The sequence below is a fragment of the Canis lupus genome, chromosome 27, assembly GCF_003254725.2.
Source record: "Canis lupus dingo isolate Sandy chromosome 27, ASM325472v2, whole genome shotgun sequence".
NCBI lineage: Eukaryota > Metazoa > Chordata > Mammalia > Carnivora > Canidae > Canis > Canis lupus.
The window spans coordinates 28,094,364-28,115,491 of record NC_064269.1 but is presented as its reverse complement, the minus strand read 5'-3'; the positions used below and the strand labels follow the sequence as shown (position 1 = coordinate 28,115,491).

Below are 21,128 nucleotides of genomic sequence, written 5' to 3'. Positions count from 1 at the left end.
ACTATTGACATTTTAGGCTTCATACTTTCTTCCTGTGGAAAGCTTTCCTGTGCGTTTTAAGACATTATTGGCATCCTGGCCACTACCCACCAGATACCAGTCCCAGTTGTGATATTCAAAAATATTACTAGACATTTCCAAATGTCCCCTGGGAAATAAAATCACTCCCAGCTGAAATCCACTGGTCTAGACTTTAGAACATTAAAACATCACAGGTAGGGGTGCCTGGCTGGCTCAGTGGGTGGAGCATGTGACTCTTGATATCAGAGTTGTGGGTTAGTCCCCCACTGGATGTAGAGATCACCTAAAAATAAAATCTTAAAACATCACAGTAGTCAGGAAGTAAGAGTAGGTGAATACTGGGTGTCGTGTTTTTTAGGTTAGGACTTAAAAATCCACAGAGAGCTCAAAGATAAGATGGGAATTAGTTAGTTGTTCTATGACTATAAGCATGTTTTATATCTAGACCTGAATTTTATCTCTTCTTTATAAGGATTCCTCTAGAAACACAAATTTGTGTATCATCATACCTTTCCAGTTTTTCCTTCTTGTTCATGAAAAGCATAAAATTTCTGGCAAGGATTTTTTTTAATGGCATCTTTTCTATTAAAGTTTCAAATGTACTTTTAGCAGCATAGAAATAGTTTGTAACGTGTACAGTCAGTTTTGTTACGACACAACACGTGTGTTCCTAAAAATACCTCACTGTACAAAATCCAGCAATGAAAAGCAGGCGGGTTTTGAAGATAATGACTTTATTAGAAGATCACTCAGAAACTTTGTTAGTGGCATGTAAAAATAAAGATAGATGGGCAGCCCGGTGGCACAGCGGTTTAGCACCGCCTGCAGCCTGGAGTGTGATCCTGGAAACCTGGGATCGAGTCCCACGTCAGGCTCCCTGCATGGAGCCTGCTTCTCCCTCTGCCTGTGTCTCTGCCTTTCTCTCTCTCTCTCTCTGTGTCTCTATGAATAAATAAATAAAGTCTTAAAAAAAATAAACACAAAAAACTTTCAAAAAAATAAAAATAAAGATAGGGAACTAATAAAAGCGGTTGCACAGTTTTACCGTTAAATGGTTAAGAAACACAAAAATACTGCAGATACACTTTGCCTTGAAAAATATATGCAGTTTATGTCAAAGTGAACATTCGGAGGGGCAAAAGGGGGTAAAGTAGCCTGGCATAGGAATTAGGATACCATAATGATAAAAAATGAAGGATAGCATCTTTTTTTCCTTAAAGTTTCTCCTTGCGAGTATTAAAAAGTCAGTGTTGGTTGTGGGATAGATAGAAATATACAAATTCTTTCAATAAAAACCAGTATTGCAAAAAGAAAGTAAATAAACCTGTGTATATTGCATTATTTCCCTATGCTCTGTCATGCTGCCTAGGAGGAACACAGTAGATGCCAATCCTAATATCTGGAAGCTCTAAATTGTAATAATATGGCCCCACAATGGTTATCTGGCTAGGAGACCACTCCGATATCCTGACCACTACATAGATACGGGTACCCATTAGATAAGGATTTAAAGGGATGGAGGTATTTAATAATGAACGTTCTAAAAAGAGCACATTCTTTTTCCTAAAGTGGATGCTATTTTCAGTTAAATTGATGTTTTTATTGTCCAAGCACTTTTCAGAACACAATGTCTCAAAATAAAACTATATAAAACTCTTAGTGTTCGATTTTAGAAGACCAGTGACTAAAATCCATATGAAATATGAATATATTTATGTTCTTCAATGTATTTCTTCAAAGTATCCAATATATCTTCTTTTATCTGTTGATATTATTATATTGACATAAAATTAATGTAAAATCTACAAGGACACTAATATGAAACTCTTCTACAGGCATATTTTAGAGATATTGCAGGTTTGGTTTGTCACTGCCATAAGGCGAATATTGCAATAAGATGAGAAATGAATTTTTTGGTTTCCTGGTGCATATAAAAGTTATGTTTACACTATTAAGTTTGCAATAACATTATGTCTGAAAAAATAATGTACATACCTTAATTTAAAATGTTTTATTGCTAAAAAATGCTAACCATTATCTGGACTGTTAGTGAGTCACAATCACTAATCACAGATCACCATAACAAATATACTAATAACGAAAAAGTTTGAAGTATTGTGAGAATTCTCAAAATGTGATAGACATGAAGTAGGCAACTGCTGTTGGAAAAACAGTGCCAATAGATTAACTCAATGCAGGATTACCACAAACCTTCAATTTGCAAAAAACATATTATCTGCAAAGCACAATATGGAGAGGTGCAATAAAACAAGCTATGACCATAATGTTTTTAATGAAAGATATAACCTTTCCCACTGCATATGTATAACTGTATCATAAAATAAACAAGTGCTCTTAAATGTTTATTCAGTTATGTAAAGATTCTTTAATAGGGGCACCTGGTTGGCTCAATGGTTGAGCATCTGCCTTTGGCTCAGGGTATGATCCCTGAGTTCTAGGATCAAGTCCCACATTGGGCTCCCTGTGGGGAGCCGACTTCTCCCTCTGCCTATGTTTCTGCCCCTCTCTCTGTGTCTCTCATGAATAAATAAATAAAATCTTTGAAATAAAAGAAGATTCTTCAATAAAACAACACCATAAAATATCACTCTTCCTGTGGTACTATTTTTTATTAGTACCCATATAGCAATACTGTTAATTTTTTCCATATATGAATTTGCTATGAGTTCTCTATAATGTGCCTAGATTAGGATACAAAATAGTGGAGGTAAATAAATACTTATTCTTTGTGACCCACCTATCAGATGTAAAATGCAATGATCATATAGCAAAATCAACTTCCCTTTATTTATAAAATGTGAGAAGAAAGAACTGAAGTCAGGCTTGGATGGTAGGAGGTGCCTTTAACTGTATGGTAATACTGTAGTAGCATATTTCAACACCTGAAGATTTGAATTTCATCTCTTTTATTCACAAATGTTGCAGTAAAGAAAACACTGTTTTGCTACCAGACTATTAGAAAAACATTTGTGATATGGAAGTACATACATTTTCTCTTTTTCTCTTTTCTTTTAGCCATAATGAAAGGAAAGTGACCTGTAAACATCCAGTCACCGGACAGCCATCACAGGACAATTGTATTTTTGTAGTGAATGAACAGTAAGTAAAGAATTTCATGGAATGCCTTCATTTTAAATGGTGTTAGCGTTAAGATTGCTCTTATCCATATTTTTAATATATTACGATTTAACAGTTTTCTTATCTGGATATTTGTAGTCCAGTGTAAGAGAAAGCCATCTATTTAGTGTAGGTGGCATAGGAACATAACTTAAAGCTTTCTTTCATGAAGAATGTAATCTTAGAAGCTGTTTTTACAACAGTTAAAGCACAGATATAGTAAGCTCAAGAGTCTGAAATGTAAGGTCAGAGAAACTATAAACTTGGTCAAATTAGGAAACTAATTTGAACTCAGTTTTCTCATCCTTAAATCAGATAGTGGTAATTATCCTTTCTCAGGATTGTTGTAACCATCAAATAAAATATGTGTGAAAATATTTTCTGTGCTATAAATCTGTTCACAGAAAAATAGTTCTTGATATCATTATTTTTTTCAGTATTAGAATAGCTAATCTTATAACTGAAGTTTCAATTTTCCAGTTTGATGACCAAGTAGAATATCTGTAATAGTGCTTATTAAAATAAACACGAATGTTAATTTTATTTAAAGTAGTTAAACATGTTAAATTCTGACTCTAGAGCTTATTAAGCTCCAACTATCCAAATGAAAAAGTGAGACACTAGCATTGTTAACTCTAGGGAAGTTTCATTGTAAAGCAGTTAGGATATATGGCAAGTTTTAACATTGACATATTTTCAGGACTGTGGCAACTATGACATCTGAAGAAAAGAAGGAACGACCTATAAGCATGATAAATGAAGCTTCTAACTATAACATGACTTCAGATTATGCAGTGCATCCAATGAGCCCTGTAGGCAGAGTAAGTTGTTTTGCTTACTGTTAATTATTGATAACTGGCATAATTGATAGCAGCTATTACTGTTACTTTTAATGGACTTAGAATTATAGAATAATCATTTCATTTTTATTACATGAACCTAATTACATTTGAGGTAATTAGCTTAAACAATGGCATAGAATATAAACTAATATTATATTTTAATAATTTAATGACTTTAAAAATATTGTAGAGTTCAGATTTTGAATAATTTTACAAATATAATGGCTATTTGTGTAGGAAAATGGCAATTTATTGTATCAACTGAAGTTTTAATGCAGTTTAATATAATGACATAAAAATCCCTATTTTTGACTGTTACATATGCCTAGGTTGAACAGACAGACTTTTTTTTTTTTTTTTAAGATTCATTTATTTTAAAGAGAGGGAGGGTAGATAGGGGCAGAGAGAGAGAGGATCTCAAGCAGACTCTGCACTGAGCTTGGAGCCAGATAACCACAAGATCATGACTAGAGCTAAAATCAAAAGTCAGACACTTAATTGACTGAACCACCCAGACACCCCTGAGCAGACAGTCTTTTATTTTTTTTTTTATTTTTTTTTTTTTTTTTTTTTTTTTTTTTTTTTTTAATATTTTAGGTGTTTTTTTTTTTTTTTTTTTTTTTTTTTTAATTTTTATTTATTTATGATAGGCACACAGTGAGAGAGAGAGAGGCAGAGACACAGGCAGAGGGAGAAGCAGGCTCCATGCACCGGGAGCCCAACGTGGGATTCGATCCCGGGTCTCCAGGATCGCGCCCTGGGCCAAAGGCAGGCGCCAAACCGCTGCGCCACCCAGGGATCCCGCAGACAGTCTTTTAAAAAAATAAACGTAAAATCCCTTACTGCCAAAGGGAAACCATATGCCAGTGTGCTTGATGACTCTGACATATTTAGAATCCATTATGTAAGTGCCATAGTCATATGGAAATAAAGGTGGGTGGTTTTCCTTTATAATCAGAAAGAAAAATATTAATTGTTTAATATATGTGTCCTAGATTAGATTTTTGTGTCTGTAAAAATCTATAGATATTCCTTCTTATACTTTAAGCCACAGTGTTAATATTTTAAATTTAGAATTTTAATATGAAAATTATATCAGACTCTTGGAAAATAGATTACTAAATCTGAATAAACAGTTGCCTTAAAGTTGCTTCTCAGTTCCTAAATTAATGGATAGCAAGAGAATCAAGGGAGAATAAAAGAATAATCTCTATTTAATAAAAAATGATACAATAGAACAATTATAGTAAATTATGGTTAGCATAAAGAAATGAATAAGTTATCTTTTTAAAATGAAATTTTGAAAAAAAAAATAAATAAATAAAATGAAATTTTGTAGATTACAAGTTAATGTAAATTTCCAAATACTGTAAATAATTTCTAATTCTTACATAACATAAAATGCTAGTAGGATAACTGAGCATTAGAGTGCTTCACTAATATATTTTAATCAAAACCTAGAGAAATGAAAGATAAGTTGAGGCTGGCTAATAAGTCATTGTCTGGAAGGAAAGTTGGATCTGTGCCTCAGACTTTACACTAAAAATTTTCCAAATGGATCAGGTGTTGAAATGTTTTCTGGCATTTTTTTTTTTAAGATTTCATTTATTTATTAGAGAGAGAATGAGAGAGCACAAGTTGGGGAGCAGTGGAGGAAGAGGGAGAAGCAGGCTCCCCGCTGAGCAGGGAGCCCAGGTGGACACGGAGCTCAATCCCAGGACCCCAGGATCATGACCTGAGCCAAAGGCAGTAGATGCTTAGCTGACTGAGCCACCCATGCTTTCCTGGTGTTTAAATGTTAAAAGCAAAACTATAAAAGCACTACAAAAACAATGGAAGACTTTTTAAAAACAAACTTAGAATGCAGATGGGCTTTCTAAATAAGACATAAAACCCACAAATCAAAGTAGAAAATAATAAGAGATTGAATCATACATAATTATCATGCATGCATGGTATCCACATTTCATATAACAAACAATAATACCTTTATAATTAAAGAAGTTCTATGAATCATTAAGAAAAAGGCTTATTATAGTGTAGTTTTTAAATGGGAAAATTATGTAAAATCACTTCCCAGAAAAGAAAATAGAATTCTACTGTTAAATATATGAAAACGATGTTCACACTCATTCATAATATGAAAAATGCTAATTAAAAATTTTAAAGGACACCATTTTTCTCATATCTGATTTTGAAAAGTTAAAAAGTTTTCTTGCATATATATATATTGACTACCCTGTAAATAGTAATAAGCTCCAAGAAATAGTGGAACAGAAGTAGTGGAACGTACTTGTAGTTATTGACAAAGAAAATGACCTGTGTCATATTATTTTAGATGAATAGATATACACATACACACAGTTGATGTTGGTTGCCTCACGAGATTGTTTGGGTGCTGGAGCCCAGGGGTGAGAAATAGACAGGTCCTGGTATACCATTTGAGTTTTATATCATGTTGAAGCATGTATCTGTTCAAAATAAGTTAAAATTTATCAACAAAACATGCTTTGGGGAAAATGTGGTTCATGTTGGTTCTTAACATTCTATTATATACTAATACAAACTTCAAAAAACAAAATTCTAGTGAAATATGCTGGATTCTAGATAAGTCAAAAATTAGAAATATTTTGATATCACTTACCTTTATAGAGAACTCAAATTCAGCTTCTTTGTTTTTGTTGGTTACCACTACCACTCCTGCCAAAATAAATTTCATCCTAAACATAATAGTATTTCAAAAGATTATGTATCCTTATGTACACTTTTAAGAATACAGTAAACACCATCTGTCTGGTATCATCTAAGTTCAGAGTTCCCATAAAGGAGAAAATGCTACATAATATTAAACACATCCTTCCAGTTGTGTAGACTTGATGTGATATGTTCTATATTTTATATCTGAGTATTTTTCTTGAGACCTGACTTGACACTGTTTACTTTCCCTAAGTAAAACAACACTATTAAATGCAGATACCAAGGGAAAAAATCCTACATTTCATTTATTCTTAAAGATTTGTTCATTTTTACCCAAGGTTTATTCAATTTATATAGCAGGTAGGACAAAGTACTGCCACACATTGTGCCGTTTTATTTTATTTTTAGAGATTTATTTATTTATTTATTTATTTATTTATTTATTTATTTATTTATAGAACAGGGGTGGGTGGGGCCAGAGGGAGGGAGGGAGAGAATCCTCAAGCAGACTCCTCACTGAGCAGGGAGCCTGATGCAGGGCTCGATCCAAGGACCCTGAGAACATGACCTGAGCTGAAATCAAAAGTCAGACACCTAAATGACTGGCTCTTGGTTTCAGCTCATATCAGGATCTCAGGGTCAAGGAATTGAGCCATGCTGGGCTCTGAGCTGGGCATGGTGTCTGTTTTTCTCTCTTTCCTCTCCCTGCCTCCCCCCACCCCCACCGCCTCCCTTATCTCCTCTGAACTTATGTGCACAGGCTGGTGCATGCTCTCTCTCTCTCTCAAAAAAAAATTGTATGTCCCAATTTTAAAGGACAGATTGTAAAATTTGTGATTCTTTTTAATATCCTGGGGGAAAAAATTCTTTGTGCAGAATTCTTACACTTGAAAGAATTAAGTCCTAAAAGGCAGTAGAATTGGTATAATTCACCTGAAAAGATTACGTCTTACAAGTTTCAGAGAAATCTGAAGAGATAAAATTATGAAGATGAAATATAAACACCTATTAATAACACATTTTCTGTTTTGCTTTTTTCTAATTAGACTTCACGGGCTTCAAAAAAAGTTCACAATTTTGGAAAGAGATCTAATTCAATTAAAAGGAATCCTAATGCACCTGTGGTCAGACGAGGTTGGCTTTATAAACAGGTATTTTTGTTTATTTTCTATTCAGTGTGAAAGAAAGATGGAATAAAAAGAGACCTTTTCAGCTGAATATACCTAGGACAATTATATAAAATGAGGAAGGTGTTATAGTCATCTAGATTCTTTTTATTACCACTGAGGACTGTTAGGGGAACAGTAAAGAAAGAAAAGGTAATGATTACTTAGAACGGAGATTGTGTATGTTTGTGTAAATCTAGGTATTTCTAGATTTGAAATTAAATATATGCTGTGTGAAAATGTTAGCAATAATATGCTAAAATTATCCAGGCAGAAATATTCTTTAAGTGGGGGGAAAAATCATGCATAGGTCTTGTTCATTTTTGTATTCCTATAAAAATCATTAAATATACAATTATATACTTCTCTGTTTAATGTACAGATAAATCTGATCATTGTTGAAATTTTTTAGATTTTTTTCAGATTTTTACTTTTAGGCTCTCAAGACTAAGTGTGCTGTTTCTTTTTCTTAACTCATCTGCTATTTGCTTAAGTACGGATCAATCTCAGACACCCTAATAAGAAGTTGGGGTGTATATTGTTCTAGTGTTTGGAAAACCTGACAACTAAACTTTTTGGAGCCTTATCAATACATTGGGAATTAGTAAGGATGTGTGTTCATTGGACTTTTTGACATCCATTTTTACTCCTCAGACGCTGTTTCTTTTTTACTTTCTGGTTTGCACCTGGATTTCCAAGTTAAATGACCACTAGGTAACTGAGACGATATACTCAGAATTCAAGACCTCTAACTTAGTTCTGTCTCTGATTCTACACATATATAGATGACACAAAGTGAGTTAAATATTAGGTCACTGATGGTGCTAATTGTTCAAATATTGCTAATTGCTTTCAGATTACCTAATAATTATAGTCCTTAAAGTTCATAATGAAATTGTTATGAAAGATTAATTAAACATTGTTCCATCTGAAAGTTGGGGTGACAACTAAACACATTGAAAGAGGGCCCTCTTAAAATCCAGAGAATTCCCAATCATTGAAGCAGATTAGTTTGGCCAGCGTGCACTGAGTTGATTTGAGTATATAACTTGAATACAACTTTTAATTTTTATTTTAAAATCATCTGTATTTTGACTGACATTTAAACTTCTCCAAGCTGAAATATTTTTTTAACTAGACTTTCTAATAAGTCCAATTATGTTCAAATAGCTTAATGTATCCTAATAGAGGATATGGGACTTCCTTAAAATGACTTTTGTTCTTGTTTCTTGATTCCCTTGATTAATTTGTATTGGAAGAGTATAACCAGTTTCTCTACCATGAGTGTTTATATTCTAACACCTGTGTGACTTTCACAGAGTTTATTTGCAGTCACTTAAAAGTCTAAAGTTTTAAATTATCTGCATTAAAGAATATTATTGGGAAACTGAAAATACCATATGCCAATAAAAAGATCTTTTTCAATCCATGGTGTAATTGTCAACTTCAAGGACAGATCTTTTTAAGATTTTTACCTATGTAAGTTCTAAAATCATATTTAGATGGTTACAACTAGAAATAAATAAGAACTATTAATGCACATCCATACTGGCCTCTTTTTTTTTGCCTTTGTGAGTGTGTTTCATTTTCTCTTACAATTTTGCTTTATTGCATGTGGGAAGGTAATTTTTATTAAAATTATAATTTTGATTGAGCTTGGTGTTTTTATTAACTGAATTATTTAGAAAAAGCTGCCAAAGAGGCACTCTTTTTTTCAGGGTGAGCAGAACCCAAAGCGTATATGTAAGAAGAAAAAAAATGTTTGTGAAATGTATTTGTATGCTCAGTTTCCTTTATTCACAGTCATTTTGAATCACAGTACCTATGGGATAATTTCAAATCACATATTATTCTTGTTGAAGGTTAACATATTTCTTAAATTTGGCTTACCAGAATATGCACAATGCTTGCTGCATGGTTACATTATCCTCATGTTAGCAGACGTGTGTTCAGAAGAGTAAATTCCAAATTGCTTACAAATTTGAAACTGAATCAGATCGCTTCAACAGTGTTTCTTACATGACAGTATTATTCTTCAGAGACCTATATAGTTGGAAATATCTTAATGTTAACGTTAACAGAAGTTCTAGAAAACTGCCTCCATATTTTGGCTTTTTAGTTAGGTATTCTGTATAGAATATATGAAATATATCTTGTCTTAAAAGCTTATTTTAAAGAAATGCATCAGAAATTAATTTGAATTTTCTGAAGTGAAAAAAATCCTTTAATATGTTGATTTGATGTAGGACAGTACTGGCATGAAGCTATGGAAGAAACGCTGGTTCGTGCTTTCTGACCTTTGTCTCTTTTATTATAGAGGTGAGTTTACCATAAACTGTCTTAATGTGTTATTTCATAATTGCAACAGAATATGTTAGTAGATACTTTTTTTTTTCAGTAGATACTTTCTTTAAACAAATACACATTACAATTCTTTTGGCTATTTTATTATCAATAAACAGTATCAAAAAACCTTCTTTGCATCCATATGTAATACTGAGCAAGTGAGGTATGTCTGAAGACAGTACAATGGTGCTTCAAGCAGATTAGTCTGAGTTTGGTCCAATTTTTATAGTTTGGTTGTGTTAATTTTATTTGTTGTATATAAATAGCATATGAATCTTCACTCTGTAATGTTATCCTTGAAATAGCGCCTAGTAGATAAAAGTCACTAGTTTGATGAGATTCTTTTTATGTGTCAGCTTTGTTAATAAATCCAGCTATTGATTCATTGAACACACAGCAAATGTCTTGAGAGTATCAGAGACGACTCTGATGTATTGGCAAAAAGTCTGAAGAAATGTACTTAATATGATTCCCCACCTTCCCTGACCCCCCCCCCCCTTTTTTTAAACAATGACAACCTCCCTGATACATGGAGAAAGTTATCGAAGGCAGGTATACCAGGCTGTTAATGTTGATGGAGAGGAAATGAAGGTACTATCTTAGGTATGGAGAAATAGTCTTCATTTCTCCTATATAGATACCATAAACTCCTTTTTAAAATATGTTTTCTTGTTAGTAAGTTCTTGATTAATACAATTTTAAAACAAAGTCCAGGGAAGTCTCTCCTCTGTGCTATATGGAGCTGTTAGCTATTACACAGTTGGTAGCTAACAAAGAAAAGTCTTCATAGGCTGTGCTCTCCATAGAAATCTGCATCAACTGTAATATAAAATCATGAATCTGGACAGTAGCTCTTTCCTACTTTAAAGTCCAGTTGGAAACAGTCACTAAAGAATTAGATTGTCAAAGCATGTTTAATAATTTATAACTCTTCTATTTAAGTATATCACAAGATATAACAGGATTTTAGAACCGATTAACAATTTTAAAATTTACTTTAATCACATACAAAAAAATATATAATGAAGTTCTGTGGTCATCTATCAAAGCAATATAATTCATATTAACCTTCAAATTTGAAGTTACTAGAATTGTAATCATCTATTTTTCCCTCACTGCAAACTGTGGTTGACAAGCATTGCTGAGTGAGAATTAACCAAATCTATAAAATTTCATTTTGTCATAGAAATATTGACTAGGCAGCAGTTGTGGTATTATCTTTAGTTTAAGCGCCAGCTATACTCTACAATTTTCCTTAAAGATTTTCCCACTCTTTCAGAATGTCAAGAGTTATATATAACTCAGGCATTATTTATTTCTAAGCTTATAGTTTGTACTTCCCTCTTTTGTAGTCTATTTATAGTCTGTTTAGAGCTTTATTTAAAAAAAAAAGATTTTATTTATTCATGACAGACACAGAGAGAGAGGGAGAGAGAGAGGCAGAGACACAGGCAGAGGGAGAAGCAGGCTCCATTCAGGGAGCCCGATGTAGGACTCAATCCTGGGACCCCACGATCACACCCTGGGCCGAAGGCAGGTGCTAAAACACTAAGCCGCTCAGGGATCCCCCCCTATTTAGAGCTTTTTTTTTTTTCTTTTTAAAGATTTTACTTATTTATTCATGAGAATACACAGAGAGGAGAGAGAGAGAGATCGAGGCAGAGACACAGGCAGAGGGAGAAGCAGGCTCCATGCAGGGAGCCACATCTGGGACTTGATCCTGGGTCTCCAGGATCACACCCTGGGCTGAAGGTGGCGCTAAACCACTGAGCCACCTGGGCTGCCCCTATTTAGAGCTTTAAATGAGAACAAGAAAATGTTTATTACTACTTCTCATGTAAAATTCCTTAATGTTAATTTACAATAAAAAGAACACTGAATTCCTTGTAATTTTCTGTTGTCACTCATGGAAAGGTGCTGCTTACCACCTTTATTAAAATAGAAAAACTTTTAACCTAATTTTTAAAATGTAAATATTGAGTTCAGAAGCCATGTTGAATATGAGGTTCCGTTTTATTATTAACCGTATCCTTTTTACACATCATATCTTTATTTATTTTAGTATAGTTTACCAGACAGGAGCAATGTAAAAAAAAGAAGAAAATATAAAAAGGAAAGAAATATAATTTAACTCACTTCTGTACTTCAAATGGTTGGAAATGAGTGTATGATACTATACGCTTTCACTATATTACCAGCAGGAAATGCCAGATTTGAAATAAAAACTACAAGATTTTAGTGAGATAATCATAATACTTGGCAATTCTTTGAGCATTTACTATACGATGAGCATGTAACTTAGAAGATCTATTTCATCTCTTCCTTATAGCCACTTGACAAGGTAGGAAATCTGTTCATACAAGACAGTGAGGTCATATTGCTTGCGTGAAGTCTCACAACTAGCAAGTGTCAGAGCCAGGATTTATTTATACCTAGGTACTTCTCTTAACCACAGGCCTTTCTCCTTATACAGATCTCTTCTCTTATATGCTGAATACGGGAGCACCATTCATTTCTTCTGTATCTTTCCAAGTGTCTATTATACTGACATACACAGTGCACTGTCAGAAGTTTCTGAAAAATCAGTCCACAATTCACAGATATGGAAAGACAGAAAATAAATGATTTGCTATTTTTTACAATAGGTTAGCAGCCAATACCAGATGGGAGCTCAAGTTCCCACTGTTCTTTGCAAAGGAGTAGGCATATTATGACAGAACACTTAGATTGCTCTATTTCTTAGTCAGTCTACTGACAAAACTTATCATAGGACTTAATTTATTCAACAAATATTTATTGAGCAGGACCTGCTTCATTCCAGGTACTGTCAAAACAGTGAAAGAAAACTCTCATGAAGCTTACATTCTAGAGAAGTCAGACAGTAAATAAATTCAAATAAATAAACAATACTATGATAAGTGCTCTTAGGGGGGAAAAAAGGTCATCATATGAAAGACATAAGAGAAAAGACATCTTTGGATCAGTTCTCTGAGCAGATGTTTTAGATAGCAAGATCTAAATGATGAAGAGTCAGAGTGAGTATAGTACTGTAGGCAGGGGGAGCAATAGTGCAAAGGCTCTAAGGTTAGGAAAGTGGAACATTTGGAAGAGCAGAAGGAAACCAGTGCACTCTGCTGGAGGGCTAGCAGTAGGGACAGAGGTGGCAGGAATGAAGATTGCACCAATGTCAGACTCCATAGAATTTCGGTTCTCCTGAAAATACTGTAAGGGGAAAATTGGATGTTTTTCAGTATAAGAATGATTTGCTTTGATTTACATTGTGGAAAGCTCACTCATGCTGCTCTTGGAAAATGAATTATGAGGAGGGAAGGAAGGAAGCAGAGACTAGTTAGGAGTTATTAGATAGAAATGAGGATGGCTCAGACTAGGTGGTAGATAGCAGTGAGCAGTTTTGATGCACCGGATATATTATTAGGTAGTAGAGTAGGATACAGTAATGAACAATATAAACTCTTCTCTTCATGGAACTCACAGATTAGCTAAAGGACTCTAAGAAAGATGTCGTAGTTAGTATTCAGTTATGTTGAATGAGTGTTGACCAAGTGTACAAGGAAAGATTTAGGAAAGAAGGATGATCTAGACAATGGACTTAGTATGCTCAAAGCATGAGTGAGCATGGCATATTTGTAAAGTTACACGTGAGGCTTATGTTGCTAGAATGAAGGTTATGTCTGCAGAGTAAAGGCTATATCAGGAGTAAAGGCTATAAAAAGTAGATTGAGGCACAAAAGACATTTGTTTCCATCCTAATGAGTTTTAACTCTGTCTTAAATGTAAAAATAATGTTAGGATCAAATGCACATTTTAGAAAAATCACCCTAACTCTTGAACTAGAAACCAGGGGACCAATTAACAAAGTATTGAAGTATTCTGGGTAATGATAATTAGTGATAATATTCCAGTCTGTAAGTTATGTACCCAGCTGGAATTATATGTGTTTATGTCTTTTGCCCAAACGTCTTTAAAGCTGAAGTAGAAATGGGGAGTCTAAAATGTTATTTGAATCCAGTCCATATTGAGATTCTTAGGGTTCTTGTCCCAGATTGTGTTCCCCAGGATGGGAGCTCTGTGATGGAAATTAATAAGCAAGAGGCTTATTGCAGAGTGTTTGTGGGACCATTGCCTGTGGCAGGGAAAGGAAGGATCTAGGTTGGGACAGATGGAGTTGGACTGCCGTCCAGTCTAAGAAAAGGCCCAACTGACCCCCCTGGAGAGTTCATTCATTCTGCACATAATCAGTACCCACCTTTTGCTTGTCAGTGTATAAAACCCTTTGGGTGAAAGACAGTTACTTACGTAAGGCTTGACAAACTAAACAGAAGAATGTCGTGATTAGAAACATTTGAAGAATCTAGTGAAGAACTCTTAGAACTCAAACTCTTCATTTGACAGAAGATGAAGAATTTTGTATATGCAGTGCCTTTAGTTTTATATAATAAGAGCAGTATTTATCGAACACTTCAAATGGGCTTAGTGAATTATTGAGGTCCTTATATCTGTTAGCTCTTTTAACCCTCATCACAGTCCTTTGCAGTAAGTCCTGTTTTCCTCAGTTTCATAGTTGATGGAACTGAGGTACTCAGGATCGATGACTTGCCAAGGTCTCATAGCTGCTTAGTGTCTGTCTGGGAAACCATTCAGGGTGATCCAGTGAAATCACCCTATGCCAGAGTGTACCTGTGCATTTTCTAAAATAACTTCAGGAAAAGTCACCATTTCCAATAATGCAATGTAAGAGAATGTATTATTTGATGAAAATGATTTTTTTAATAAAAAGGACTTCATGAGCTGTTTCTGATTATATGGTTTATATAAACAAAGTTGGATTTAAAATTAGAATGTGACTCCTTCTTTTAAATTGTCATATTCTGGGACACCTGGATGGCTCAGCGGTTGAGCATCTGCCTTCAGCTCAGGACATGATCCCGAGTCTGGGGATTGAGTTCCACATCGGGCTCCCTGTGGGGAGCCTGCTTCTCCTTCTGCCTGTGTCTCTGCCTTTCTCTCTGTGTGTCTCATGAATAAATAAATAAAATCTTTAAAAAAAATTGTCATATACTCTATAACTGACGACTACTTCTACCTTTTTTAATCTTTTAGACAAAATCTGCACTTGTGTTCATTCTAACTTGTATTAGTGAACTATGAGCACAGTATATAGTAGGAGCAGAATTTTGTTGCATAAAGAGAAAAACTTCTAGAAATAACCTCTATATAATGCAACTTATTTTCTTTTGATAGTTTCACATATTTTAGAAATGAGGGGAAAATAAATAAATTTCTTTAACAAGTTTATGATAAAAAATTTTTAAAATAGCAAGCATAATAAAATAATTATTTCTCATTTATGATTTTTCTCATTGCTGAGTTCATCAGCCTAATGCACAGCTTTATTAACTTGTCTTATGGGTTTCTAACAATGAACTATGTATTTCGAGTTTCATAAACATCTCTGCCCCCAAGCAGCAAGTTAATAATGTGAATCTATAGTGTGCCAAGATGGATGTTTTGTCATTTTCCTGGGTGTGTTTTATCTGCTTGCCTTGTAGGCCTGTAATTTTTTTTCCCCATAACTTTGTTATGTATCAGAATGACTGGTAAAAGGTAACTGTGATTATGTGTTTTAAAAATCATATAATTTGGGGCACCTGGGTAGCTCAGTGGTTGAGCATCTGCTTCTGGCTCAGGTCTTGATCCCAGGATTCAAGTCCTGCCTCAGGCTTACTGCGGGGAGCCTGCTTCTCTCTCTGCCTATGTCTCTGCCTATGTGTGTCTCTCATGAATAACTAAACAAAATCTTTAAAAAATTAAAAATGTTTAATCATATAAGTTTTACAGAGCAGTTTAAAATGTATGTTTATTCAAATGTTTATTTAGCATCTACTATCATTCTAAATGTCTTCATAGAATTGACAGTCTAGCAGGGGAGAGAGTTGATAAATAATAAAACTATAGCGTATATGTCAGAGGTATTGAGGGGGCAGTGAAGTTCCAAAAAAGAGAAATGAGGTCTCTGTGATGGGTTAGGATGGGAAGCAGTTAAAAATACAGAGGTTAAGGCAGGCTTTATAAAATGAGACATTTGAAGCAGACTAGAGGGCATGAGCAAGTGAACTAAGCATTTGTCTTGGCCTAAAATGGTTGGGCATTTAACTCCTACTAGAAATGTGAGTGGATTGATTTTGTAAGGTTTCTATGTTGTTACTTATATGCTAATATATTTTCAGTGAATCACATGTCAGGGTTTTGTAGAGTGTGGTATGTATGCCAAACAAATATAAGCTGTTTTTATGTCTAATTGACATTTTTCTGATGTGTGAGAGAACCATTTCTGATTTGCAAAGGATAGAGAAGCTTATTGAAAATGAAGAAATATATATGCTGGTGCTATTTAGTATTTCCTTTAAAACCTTGTAAAGAACTATCTAAACAACACATGAGTACAGTTCTTTATATGAGAAGAAACTTTTGATTTGGTCAAAATACATTTTGAGAAAATTTATTCTGCTTCATGACAACATTTAGAATTCTAATCAGATGTTCAATTACCTCTTAGATGAGAAAGAAGAGGGTATCCTGGGAAGCATACTATTACCTAGTTTTCAGATAGCTATGCTTACCTCTGAAGATCACATAAATCGCAAATATGCTTTTAAGGTAAGGAAATAGTCATATTTTTGTTAATTCTGTATTTGAATCTTGCACTAATGTAAAAAATGGATATTGACCCATACATAGATTATTATAAAAACTTATTTTATCAATGGACATATTTATATTTAATATATATTAGTTAATAGTCTTAAGATCGAATAGAAGAATATCCCATTTAATTAGGAAACATATCTAAAGGCCAAATGTCTTTATGTCTGTACTTCAAATAAAGCAAATATGTGAAAATGCTAATAACTGGTAAATGTAGCATGGGTGTTCTGGTGATTACTGTACAATTCTTTAAAGATTATTATGCAGATTTGAATTTTTTCACAATAAATTTGAAGGAAGAGTACTGTAAGAGACAACAACTGTGGTTTTTAACATGCACACTTACGATCGTAGAGAATATTTGCAGAGATGTTCTTGGGTCTAAGTACATCATGAATATCAGGTATTTTTGAGATAATATTGACATTAAGACGTTAAAACTGTTATTAAATCCAAGCAGACCTGAGGGCCCCCCCCTCCTCTGACTAACAATACCCACCTGCTTCTGATACACTGGTGAAAGGCTACTTTGATGATAACTTGGTTATTTTTGTTTTCAAAAACCTTACTGCATTCTTTGCTTTATGACTGTGGCTAAAATAAATTTCAGAGGTTACCTATTTTTTAAGTTAGTTTTAAATTAAGATCTCCGAAGGGGTTGGTGTAAAATTTTGTTTGAAGGGAAAGTAAGGGTAACACATGCTGTAATTTAACAGTGAAAATGTTTACACCACTATAAAATTGACTCTGCTTTTAATTCCCTTCCACTTTTTAAAAAAATACTCAGGACTAAAAAAAAAAAAAAAAAAATACTCAGGACTGCAGCTGATTTACAACTTTTGCTAATTAACAAGTTGCATTATTAGTTATGGAGAAGAAAGCAGCAGTTATAGTGGTGGCGGGAGTGATGGATGGCCTCAATGAGAAGGTGATGTCTGAACAGACACTGTGGATAAGGGAATGGCACGGGATTTCAACAGGTTTTATTAACAGTGTGAACCAGAGAAACAGAATTAAGCATTTTAAGATGCTATAACAAAATTTAATACTGATAACTTAATAACTTGATAAAAATTACTTTCACATGTAAAACTATATGATACTGTTATTTGATCATGATTTCAATTTTTTGTCTACTCATTAATTTGGCAAAAGTTTATTGAATTTGTGCTCTTCATAGGACATTTTGCTGGGTTCTTAGACTTTTAAATATTAGAGTGTTGAAGTCACAACAGTGATCATGCATGTTAAGCATATTTTCTCTGTAATTATTTGGCTTGATGCTAATTTTATTTTATCTATAATAAGAATAGTAATTTCTCTCTCAAATTTTCTCTTTTGCAATGTTTCCTTCAAATTTATGAGCTGCTTTTGACATTTGAGGCTACTGCTTATACAATGGTGAGTAGAAACTTCATGGACGATTGTAAACCTAAAGTTAGGTAGCAGACTTGATCATCATCTAGTATTTCCATTTGACAGCTGGCAAGCATAGGTGTGCCTTGTTAGCAAAGGACTCATGGCTGTACCTTGATCTTCTTAGGACTTAGACCCATGTTCCTTCCTTAATCACAAATATGGACAGTGGTCTTTTCATTCATTTCTCCAAAACCTGATTCAGGCAGTCCAGGGACACTGTGGTGGTTTTAATCATTTTAACAACATACAGCATTTGAGCCGTTTCTTCTAAAGTGTTTCCATGGATAATTTTATATCTCTAGCAGGGTCTGGTTATGTAGTTATTTAGATCACAGTGTTCATTGAATTGACTTCTGTCTTGATTCTTTCTGAAAAAAATTTTGAAAAAGCTAATTTGACATTGTAAATAAAGCAGATAGTCAAAATTTCAGAGTAGAGTGTGTGGATCCAAATTTATTCCTCTCTTCTTTTTATATTTAGCAGATTTACTCTTTCCTTTACCTCATTGTATGCCGAAATAGCCTTTGTTTTTCCTTGTCTTTTAGTGCATGATAGGAAACTGTCACCAGCATTTTTATGTGGAAATTAATGTTTCCTCCACAGAATTCTCTACCTTGGCCTTTTTTTCTACTTTGATGTAGCTCCTACCGCTGTTCTCCTTTGCCCTGTCATCCCACTCGTTAAACTGAGCTCTTGGTGCTCACACATTGGATAGCAGTCCCTCAGTGGCGCCTTTATTTCATTTTTCTACCTTTCCTCAACAACAGAAGCAGATAGAACTATTATAAGGATAAAGACCCATTTACCACTCACATAGGCCTTATTCAAACCCAGAATATTTACATTTTAACTCTGAAACTTGAGATGAAAAGCTAAGGGAAGGACATCCCTGGGTGGCTGAGCAGTTTAGCGCCTGCCTTTGGCGCAGAGCGTGATCCTGGAGTCCCGGGATCGATTCCCACATCGGGTTCCCTGCATGGAACCTGCTTCTCCCTCTGACTGTGTCTCTGCCTCTGTGTGTGTGTGTGTGTGTCTTATGAATAAATAAATTAAATCTTTAAAAAAAAAGAAAAGCTAAGGGAAAATACCATTTTGGGTCATTTATTAATCTTTTATTTCTGTGTGTATATGTCTATGAGGATAAATAAAATGCTGTAACAGCAACACCTTTTGAAGACTAAAGAAATTGTTAACACAAAGGGGAAATGTCTGACATGTACAGTTCTATTAATTTCATCACTGGTTGCTGTGGAACATTCTTTTTTTATTGAAGTATAGTTGACATACAGTTAGTGTCAAGTGTATATCATAGTGATTTGATATCTTTATATATTATGAAATGATCTACACAATAAGTCTAGTTATCTGTAATAACTATAAAGTTATTACAATATTATTGACTATATTCCCTATGCTGTATAATATGATTTAGTAACTATGATTTAGTTATGTTATAACTGAAAGTTTGTACCTTTTAATCCTCTTTACCTTTTTTGCCTACCCTCCAATTCCTCTGCACCTTATAATAAAAAGTTTGTTCCCTGTATCTTTGAGTTTATTCCTGTTTTATTTAGTTTGTTCATTTGTTTTGTTTTTTAGGTTCACATAAAAGTGTAGTCATACAGTATTTGTCTTTCTCTGTCAGACTTCTAATACTTGGCATACTACCCTCCAGGTCTTCCCCTGTCATTGCAAGATTGTATATATTTATGACTGAGTAATATTCCACTGTGTGTGTCTACCACATATCTGCTTCATCCACTCATCTATCAGTGGACACTTAAGTTGCTTCCATATCTTGGCTATGATAAATAATGCTGCAATGGGGGTGCATATATCTCTTTGTTTTTTGTTTTGCTTTGTTTTGTCTTTAACTATTTATCTGTTTGAGAGAGTGTGTGTGCACACATATACAAGCAGGGGCAGAGGGAAGAGGGAGAGAAGGAATCCCAAGCAGGCTCCATACCCAGCATGGTGCTAAACACAAGGCTCGATCCCATGACCCTGAGATCACAACCCAAGCCAAAACCAAGAGTCCGATGCTTAACTGACTGAGCCACCTATGCATATGTCTCTTTGAATTGGTGTTTTCTTCTTTGAATAAGAAGTGGATGATTTGCTGAATTGTGTGATAGTTCTGTTTTTATGGATCATTCTTGAATAAAGAAGTGTGAATTGTAGCAAATGGAAATTGCTAGGGATGTGTACATGGAAGTGTGGTGAGGAAACATGACAAGGTACTTTATTTCTTACCTCCTTTCCTTCCTATATACATTTTTCCTCCCTCCTTTTAATTTTTAAAGGGAAATGGCAATGTTGGGAGGACATTTTAATATTTCTATTTTTTCAAGATTGAATTATATTTTAAGTCACTCACTTCTGTAACTGTATATAAGACAAGTCAGTTTTCTTCTGAAAGTTGATAGTAATGATCTATGTAGGGAACCACTTAACTGTCTTTCTTTTTCTTTTACAGATCCTGTGTGTGTCTGTTTACAATGATCCTGTTGTTTTCAATCAGGCAGCTCATCCAAACATGAGGACCTATTATTTCTGCACTGATACAGGAAAGGAGATGGAATTGTGGATGAAAGCCATGTTAGATGCTGCCCTAGTACAGACAGAACCTGTGAAAAGGTAAAGGCTTGTAGGGAAAATAATGGTGATTTCCACTTACATTTTATTCCATGGCCTGCAAGTGTATATTGTTATCATAGTACATATCATTTTATTAGTCATGATATGAAATCATTTCTTCCTCAGAAAGCAAGGA

At 34.1% G+C, this 21,128-nt stretch overlaps 1 protein-coding gene across 23 annotated transcripts in view; it reads left to right on the top strand.

The window, feature by feature from the left end:
- The window catches only part of PLEKHA5 (pleckstrin homology domain containing A5), a 242,712-nt gene that overhangs the window by 135,591 nt on the left and 85,993 nt on the right, over positions 1-21,128 (top strand). For 17 of the 23 annotated variants that reach the window (XM_049102693.1, XM_025455265.3, XM_035707576.2 and 14 more), the window contains 6 exons: positions 3,058-3,141; positions 3,860-3,980; positions 7,745-7,849; positions 10,111-10,183; positions 16,788-16,888; positions 20,877-20,992. In XM_049102693.1, coding sequence (XP_048958650.1) covers positions 3,058-3,141; positions 3,860-3,980; positions 7,745-7,849; positions 10,111-10,183; positions 16,788-16,888; positions 20,877-20,992 — 600 coding nt within the window. Of the gene's footprint in view, positions 1-3,057; positions 3,142-3,859; positions 3,981-7,744; positions 7,850-10,110; positions 10,184-16,787; positions 16,889-18,301; positions 18,338-20,831; positions 20,993-21,128 lie in introns of all 23 variants that reach the window. The other 6 variants (XM_025455247.3, XM_049102682.1, XM_025455261.3 and 3 more) reach the window with 1 other exon arrangement.